At 55.1% G+C, this 8,838-nt stretch overlaps 1 protein-coding gene across 1 annotated transcript in view; it reads right to left on the reverse strand.

Annotated features, from left to right (window-relative positions):
• The window catches only part of TRANK1 (tetratricopeptide repeat and ankyrin repeat containing 1), a 74,458-nt gene extending 66,512 nt beyond the window's left edge, over window positions 1-7,946 (reverse strand). Inside the window, exons 1-3 of the mRNA XM_039237227.1 lie at window positions 7,740-7,946; window positions 3,431-3,557; window positions 114-264 (exon numbers count right to left, since the gene is read on the reverse strand). Coding sequence (XP_039093158.1) covers window positions 114-264; window positions 3,431-3,557; window positions 7,740-7,870 — 409 coding nt within the window. The 5' untranslated portion in view covers window positions 7,871-7,946. The remainder of the gene's footprint in view (window positions 1-113; window positions 265-3,430; window positions 3,558-7,739) is intronic.
• Window positions 7,947-8,838: the final 892 nt, after the last annotated feature.

Below are 8,838 nucleotides of genomic sequence, written 5' to 3' on the forward strand. Positions count from 1 at the left end.
GGGGGAGGGAGGAGGAAGGAGGGAAGGAGGGAGGGGGAGGGGGAAGGAGGGGGGGGAAGGAGGGAGGGGGAGGGGAGGGGGAAGGCAGGCGGGGCCCCCCAGCCCCAGCTTACTGCCCATGGTGGTGAAGACTCCCACGAGGAAATCGGCGACCTGGATCTGGTCGCGGCCGCCCCGGAGAAGTCGCAGGCCCTCGAAGAACATGCGAGCGGCTTCATACGGCTGGTGCAGCCTCAGCAGGGAGTAGCCAGCCCGGTAGTAGCCCTGGGACAGAAGAAGAGCAACCCCGTGACTCGCCCGTGCCTCCCAACCAGCGGCTACCCCCGGAAAGGCGGGCCGGGGGCCCGGGGACGTGGGCTGGCCAGGCTTCCCTCCTGCGTGCACAGACCCCTAACAGGCGCTGGCTGCGGGGCGTCCACGCGACGTCCGGGCCACAGGTTTCCTGTCACCTTCGCACCACACTGAGATGCATCGAGCTCCCCGGCGTAGGCATCGTACCCCGGAGGCGAAACTGCTCGTACCTCCGTGGAGAGGAAAACTGCCATGACGCACAGAGGAAAACGCTTTGGTTTTGCCTACGTAAAATGGTGCGCCTTGAGCGGGAGCAAAATATCATCGCCTTTGCCCTCCTGGGTTCTCTGAAGGAATCCACGCCGAGACAACATTCTAAGACGATGAAGGGTGTTCACCAACCGGGTTCATAAATAAGCGAGCGCCTAGAAATTCCACTTAACGCCAAATCTCTATTTATTGATTTGTTCTCTATTTGATTTGTTTGAAACGTCATTCGATGACAATCGGGGGAAAAAAAGGGATGGGAGATTGTGTGTGTTCCCCCCCAACCCCGTCGTAAGCTGCGTACAGAATTCCCCCACTTCCTTTGCCTCTCCAGATTTAAGTTTCTCTCAGCTTTTATTTTGGTGGGGAGATGAAAGGGGGTCAGAATCTGCCGGGCTAAAATATGAACACTTTGGCCTCAGGGTTGTCTTGAGCCCAAGGCATTTGAGATTCAACAGATGCAGAAGGAAAGCTTCCTGGAGTTTCTCTTCTCTGAGTCAAAGCAGAAAGTCTAAGAACAGAGGACTGCCATAAGCCCCCCTCCAGGGAATTTTAACGGCCATGAGGAAGATGGAAATGGGCACTGAGCCGGCCCAGCGCTGCTCAGTGTTGCTAAGACAGCCTTCATTCCCTGCCATGACTGTCCCCCGCGTGTGTGCATGTGCGTGCCCACAGTCCGCAGCCCCAGGAGTGTCACGCCCTCTGCGGTCTGTCCCGTGTCCACACTTCACCACTCTTCGTTAAAAACGTATGTGAGGGGCGCCTGGGTGCCTCCGTCGGTTAAGCGTCCAACGCTTGATTTCAGCTCCGGTCACCATCTCACAGTTCGTGGGTTCGAGCCCCTCATCCGGCTCCGTGCTGACAGTGTGGAGCCCGCTTGAGATTCTCGCTCCCTCTCTGCCCTTCCCTCACTCACACACTCCTCCTCAAAATAAATAAATAAATTTTAAAAATAAGTGTACGAAGCCCTCTGGCCTATGTGCTTCTCTGGGGGCCTTTGCTTCTTTCCGAGGAAGACCCTTGCGCCATGTGAAGATTAACGGGAGATAAAATTTGTATGTTCTTCTCTTGTTAATGTGTCCCTGGTCGGTCAAGTTTGCAGGGCCCCAGCCACCGAACCGAAAGAAGGTGGGTGGAAAGCGTTCCCCCTCCCTTACAGAGGACAGTGGGGGAGGACGGGCGGTGAGTAGGAATGGGGAGAGAGGGAGACACCCAGGACTGAGGGTGGGGGCGGGTCCCGGTCACTGTGCTGCTCTGGGACTGCACATGAGTCCTTCTGGCCGTTGAGGAAGTCCACACGCCGCACCTCCTCTCGCCATCCCAGTTGGAAGATGGGGGGAAATCCTAAAATGCCTTTGAGTCATTCCTCGTCCCATTTTTTAAACTATTCAATGATTTCTGAAGTATCCCTGCTCCGATAGAAAAGGCTTAAGGTGGGCGCCTGGGTGGCTTAGTTGGTTAAGCGTCCGACTTTCACTTAGGTCACGATCTCGCGGTTCGTGGGTTCGAGCCCCGCGTCGGGCCCTGTGCTGACTGCCAGCTCAGAGCCTGGAGCCTGTTTCAGTCGGTGACTCCCTCTCTCTCTGACCCTCCCCTGCTCACACTGTCTCTCTCTCTCTCCTAGAAATAAATAAAACATTAAAAAAAAAATTAAAAAAAAAAAAAAAGAAAAGGCTTAAGGTAGGGGCGCCTGGGTGGCTCAGTCCGTTAAGCTTCCGATTTCAGCGCAAGTCATGATCTTGGGCTCCAGGGGTTCGAGCCCCGCGTCGGGCTCTGTGCTGACAGCTCGGAGCCTGGTGCTGCTTCTGTGTCTCCCTGTCTCTCCCTGTCCCTCCCCCGCTCACGCTCGGTCTCTTTCACTCACAAAAATGAGTAAATATTTTGTAAACATTTTTTAAAGAAAAGACTTAGGGCAAAATAGACAAATCCCTCCCTCGGGGACGGAGAATCCGCAGGTCACAGCCCGGCGCCCCTTCCCACTGCTCTGGGCACGAAGCGCAGACCACCGAGGAGACAACGCAGACTCCCTCCCACGTACCGCGTGCCGACAACTGAGCCGAGTCTCCTTAATCCTGGAAGCAACTCGAAGACACAGGTCGCAACGCCCTTTACACTCGGGGAACGGAAGCCTTACGGAAGGAAACGGATTTCCTCCCGGCTGCGGAAAGCAGTCGGTGGCAGAGCGGAGCGCCGGGGAGAGGCACCTGTGCTTTTCTGACCCGGGAGCCACGCAGTAAGTGGTCTTTCTGGCTAACGTGACACTAACTGTCTGTGCCTCAGATGGCTCCAGAAGGGCGGCCCCCTATGGTCCCTGATTGTGCTTCCTGTCGTCTCCCCGACTTGAGTGAGTTACTCAAGGGCCGGAGGGTGTCCTCCAGTCCTTTGTTTGCCTTGAGGCACGAAGAGCTTGAAGGGGCCTTGCAGACGGGGCACTGACCGCGTTTTCGCAGAGGAAAACAAAAATCAGTAAACAAATGCCCGTTTACTGATACTTGTTAACGCCTTGCGGGGGGATGACTGGCCCTTCAAGCCTCCCGATCCCTCCAATGGAGCTGATTTCGATGGATGGTCCAGGTGGGTCCACCCACCTTGCAGCTGAAACACAGCTCTGCCCAAGTGGCACTTGGAAACATCCAGGTACAGCTCAGCCTGTGTACACGGAGCTGGGCTCCGCCTACCGGGGCATTTCCACACCTGCCCTCAGTGTCCTGCGTCGTCTCCAGGTCGGCTCACCTGCCCTACAGCATCTGTGGCGTCTGTGCGCCGCGCAAAGACTTGAATGCGATGCGCTCCTCGCATTTCCATTTTAAAAGGAAGGGAGGGACGGAGGCTGGTCGGAGGACCAAGGCGGCACCCCCAGCTGTCACCGTACCTTCACGTAGGTCGGGTCCCACTGGAGACTCTCCTTGGCCGCCACAAATGCCTCGTTCCATTTCCCAAGGCTGTAAAAGGCGCTGGACTTGTTACACAGCAGGATAGCCAGCTCCCTGGGGGGGACCCTGTCACAAAGAACCAACGGATGGTCAGTAGAGGCATCTGTCTGCAAATACAGACAACGCCCTGCGAGGCCACAGCTCTGGGGCTGGCTGCCACCATCACCGGCTATGGTCCCGATGACACCCAGCCCATCAGACCCTCCAGCCCCCCGGAAATCCCAGGGCCTTGGCAAAGTCCAAGTCTGTCCTTCGTCCCTCCCAAACCCCCCGCTCTTTTTCATGACATGTCCTCAGCACCTTCGTTCTACCTCTGACTGATCTCCATGGATCTTTTCATTTTTTTAGAGACCATTGGTGAAGCTGCTGTGGAAATGGTGACTGGTCCTGGGGCACCGGGGTGGCTCAGTCAGTTAAGTTTCCGACTTCGGCTCAGGTCATGCTCTCAGAAGTCGTGGGTTCAAGCCCCGCGTCAGGCTCTGTGCTGACAGCTCAGAGCCTGGAGCTGCTTCGGATTCTGTGTCTCCCTCCCTCTCTGCCCCTCCCCTGCTCGTGCTCTGTCTCTCTCTCTCTCTCTCTCTCTCTCAAAAATAAACATTAAAAAAAATTTTTAATTCAGTTCTTTCCCTGTATTGGCCACACATTTCAGGTGCTCAGGAGCCACACTGTATACTATAGAACATCTTTGTCATCATAGAAAGTCCTATTGGACAGGGCTAGTCTACGTATTTGAAGGTCACAAATCAAGTTTACAATGGGTTCAATATAATATATTCTGTCTTCCTACTTGAAAATAACTCATTCAAACTGAGAATTGCAGGAAGTGTGACAAGGCCCAGGGAGCCGGGACTGCACCCCCGCCCGCCCCCCGCGCCTCCGCCTTCTTCCCGCACTGCCAGAGACACAATTCCAAGTGCTGTCCACACCCCCGACCTTGGTGGGCCCTCGGATGAATGGGGTGCGGGTAGGAGGTCTGCAAAGGCCCATTCGTGGGCGGGAATTCCAGGGTCCTGGGATCCGCGGTGTGGACCGAGGGAGGAAAAGATTCCGGGTGGGTAGAACCCTTGGCCCCACAGACTCCTGCCCGTGGGGTGGGCACAGCTGGAGGGAGGCCGAAAGAGGGTGCTCCGAAACCCGCCAGGGCGGGGTCCCTCTTGCTTAGTTAGTCTAGGGATAACACAACTACCAGATTAGGGCCGAAACCACTCCAAAAGGTGGAGACAGGGCGCCTGCGGGGCTCAGTCGGTTAAGCGTCCGACTTCGGCTCAGGTCATAATCTCACGGTTCGTGGGTTCCAGCCCCGCGTCGGGCTCTGTGCTGATATCTCGGAGCTTGTTTCAGACTCTGGTCTCCCTCTCTCTCTGCCCCTCCCCTGCTCATGCTCTGTCACTCTCTGTCTCAAAAATAAGTGAACGTTAAAAAAAAAAAAAAGGTGGAGACCAACACAAAGTATACCACAATGTGTCAGAAGCAGCCTGGGTGCCATCAGATTCAAGACACACGAGGGGAAAAAAGCAAGGCTTATACTTCCTTTTTACTGAATATTTTCATTGTGAAAGCAATACAAATCACTATAGAAAAGTTAGGTGATGCAGATAAGCACAAATAAAAAGCAAAGTAAAAATCGCTTCTACGACTGCCCCATCGTCAGTGCTTTGTCTCCAGCTTCTGTCACCGCCCGTCGTTCCCTTGAGGGGAAGGGATGAGGCCCCAGAAGTGCACGGAAGAGGTAGGGGGGCCGTCAGTGGGGGATCAGCAAGGGAGCTGTGACCGCAGGTGTCCAGCCGGGGTACCTGGGGCAGGGCCACCCCCAGCCGCAGTGAGTGTGGCTGCCACTAGGGGCTCCCGTGGCCCTGAGATTCACCCTGAGCCTCGGGGGAGCTGCCCTCCCTCCTGGAAGTTGGGCCCCCGCTGTGGACTAAATTGTGCCCCTCCGACCTTACGTTGAAGCCCTGGCCCCCAGCGTGATGGTATTTGGAGATGAAGCCTTTCAGGAGGTAACTGGGTGTAGAGGAGGTCAGGAAGTGGGGCCCTCAGGTAGCCATCTGCAAACCAGGAAGAGAGCTTTCAGGAGGAACTGAACTGGCCAGCATCTTGACCTCAGACTTACCAGCCGCCAGAACTGGGAGAAATAGGTTCCTGTTGTTTGCCCCACCCAGTCACTGGCGCGGTGTGATGCCCACCCAACCCCACTCTTAGGACGGCTCCCCGGGCAGACAGCCTGCAACCAACTGATGGCCGACTGGCCTGGGAGCCGAAAGGTCAGCTCCCCTGCCCCAGAGCAGCTCACGCTCCAGGGTGGGGCTGGGCCCATCAGGCTGAAGCCGCCTCCCTGCTCGCAGCCATCCCCTGCCCCCATCCTGCGTCCCTCAGTCCGCTTTTCCCGAGAGCACTGGCTCCGTAAACCAAAGGCACCTAAATCCCTGCGTCAGCCTGCAGCCGCCGCGCACACCACTGCCTGTTTAAGAAAGTGAAGTGCTTGGCGCTCGAGGCCCGGCTCTGATCCGAGCCAGGAGGGGCGGAATTACAGGCCCAAACTAATGGCACTCGACTCACACCCAGCTAGTGTGTAGACACCGAGGTGACAGAGGTAGGAAGTGGGGACCGCACATCAGGCATTTAATTCAGTGGCGCTTCGCAGTACGGGTGTAGGCTGTGGGCACCCCACGCGTGCCGACCTCGCCTCTACTGCAGCAGTTCCCAAGGTACAGTCCGGGGGCGTCTGGTGATTCCTCAAGACCATTTCGGGTGGGCCACAAGGTCAAACCACTTTCACGATAGTGGCGTGGCACGTAAGCATAAGCAACGTTACCATTTACTGGCAAAAGAAACTTTGCAGATGTGATCGATTTAGGGATCTCGGGGGGAGACTGTGCTGGATGAGGGACAGAGACAGAGGGAGACGCGGCTACAGCACAGGAGGGAGTGGCATGATGTGGCAGCTCACGGGGAAGGAGACGCTTTGAAGATGAAGGAAGGGGCCACGAGCCATGCCGTGCAGGCAGCCGCCCAGAGCCAACAGAGGCAAGAAATGGATTCTCCTCTGCAAAACACCAGCCCCCAGCACCTCGATTTTACCTTCGGGAGACTCATTTCAGCTCCTGACCACCAGAACTGTAGGATAATAAATGTTTTACGCCACTAAATTGTGGTCAGGAGTCACAGCGGTAACAGGGAGCCATGTACGTGCCTTTTTCACACATTCTCTGCCAAGTTCAGGGAATCTTCCAGAGGCTACATGATGCGTGATATCACAATGGATTGAAAACAGAAGCAGATATGAGAAGTCGATGTCTTCTAATGAGACTGACATTAAAGAGATCTCCAAAAGGGGCACCTGGGTGGCTCAGTCGGTTAAGCGTCCAACTTCCACTCAGGTCGTGATCTCACGGTTCGTGGGTTTGAGCCCTGCATCGGGCTCTGTGCTGACAGCTCAGAGCCTGGAGCTGCTTCAGATTCTGTGTCTCCCTCTCTCTCTGACCCTCTCCTGCTCACACTATCTCTCTCTCTCTCAAAAATAAATAAAACACAATTTTAAAAAAAATAAAAATAAAAAATAAGTAAAGAGATCTATCTGCAAAAATAAAAACTGTGCTGGCCACCCTTCTGACTGAATTTTCAGTTTGGGAAAACATACTTATTTTTCATTAAAATGTTACTTATGCTAATGAATAATGAGCTTATTATTGACATGTTAAATAGATGACGAAAATATATTTTAAGTTCATCTCAGCTTTAAATTCAAATAGAGGCTCTACTGACAGCTACAAGCTACACAGACAGCAACTCTCAGGGTCCTCTGTAGTGGCCAAGTGCGTCGTGATACTGAAATATTTGGGAACAGATCTGCTGGAGGGGCGGGGGAGGAGGTGGACCTGAGCCCCCCCGGGGTGCGCACTGCAGCCTGCGGGTAACCGGCAAGGATCACCAAGAAAGTGAAATAAGTGGCAACTGAGAGGCTGGAGCCTTAGGTCATCCCAGGAACTCCGATTCGGCTAACCAGACAGAAGGGGAAACGGGGCGGTGTTTACCAACAGTGTCCTATGTTTCACTTTCCATTCCTCCAAGTACTTGGTATTCTCTGTGCAGCTTCTGAGCTCACAGTCCAGAGCAGACAAATAGGAAGTGAGGGAGAAAGAAAACAGAAGCCAGGCGGGCTGATAAGAAAAGGAAAAGAAAACCTTAGCAGCAGAGTGAGTTTCCATTTACTACCAAAACGGAAGAGGAGGCCGGACCCCCAGCACTTACCCCCACTGGTATAACTGCAGGAGAATCTGGATGGCCTCGTCGTACTTCCTGATGGCCAGAGAGAAGTTCCCGCTCTTAAGAACCTGGTTGCCAGATTCCTTCAACAGCTCGGCGTAAGCTGCGGGGTCCATCCTGGGAGGAGAGAGGGGAGGGGAGGCTGAGCGGGGCCCCAGCTCCCTTCACGGCTGCATCGCTGGGAGTGTGGCCGGAGGTTTGTTCACGCTGGCCCCGCCCACCTGCTGAGAGCACATCCTGACAACGCCCCTCATCACCAGGGGACCACACTCGGCTCCCTCAGTCCTTTCCCGCCCCGGGGGGCAGGGCCAGAGCCATTCCACTGACACTGTGCTAGTGACCGGCCGGGCACCGAGGGAGGGGGCGCCCAGGACCACCACCCCCCGCAGGGAGCTCTCCCCGTAACTGGCACCACGGTTGGCTTCTCCTTTAGCCGCCACGCGGCCCCCCGAGGAGCCACTGTCCCCGCTGTGCAGGGGAGGGCACTGACGTTCCTGGAGGTGCGAGTCCCTTGCCTCGGGATCTGCGAGTGGCATTCCTCAGTCTGACCTGACGTCCAAGTCTCTGCTCTTGACCCCTGCACCACATGGACTATTGGTACAGGCGAAACTCAGTGGATAGCCCTTGGCTTCTCTTGAAGGGGGAATGTTCTAGGGCCTCCAGATACAAGGGTCTGGGACACAGGGACACAGCCTCTCCCTCCCTTCCTAAAACACTGTAATACAGCCCCCAGAGTATGTGTCCCTGACGCTGCTTCCTGCACATCGAAACTTCTGCCTTGTTCTTTGCTGTGGTCCCCCAGACTACCTTCCAATGGCCACTTAAGTGTTCGTGGTGGAATAGACTGGAATGCCAAACCCAGAAGGTTGTCTGTTTTACAAAAAAAAAATAAAAACAAAAAAAAACAACAACTTTTTAAAAAATGTTTTATTTATTTCTGAGAGTGAGAGACAGAGTGTGAGCAGGGGAAGGTCAGAGAGAGAGGGAGACACAGAATCTGAAACAGGCTCTAGGCTCTGAACTGTCAGCACAGAGCCCGACACGGGGCTTGAACCCACAAACCGTGAGATCATGACCTGAGCTG

The sequence above is a fragment of the Hyaena hyaena genome, unplaced genomic scaffold, assembly GCF_003009895.1.
Source record: "Hyaena hyaena isolate Hyena2069 unplaced genomic scaffold, ASM300989v1 scaffold_121, whole genome shotgun sequence".
In the NCBI taxonomy this organism is placed as follows: Eukaryota; Metazoa; Chordata; class Mammalia; order Carnivora; family Hyaenidae; genus Hyaena; species Hyaena hyaena.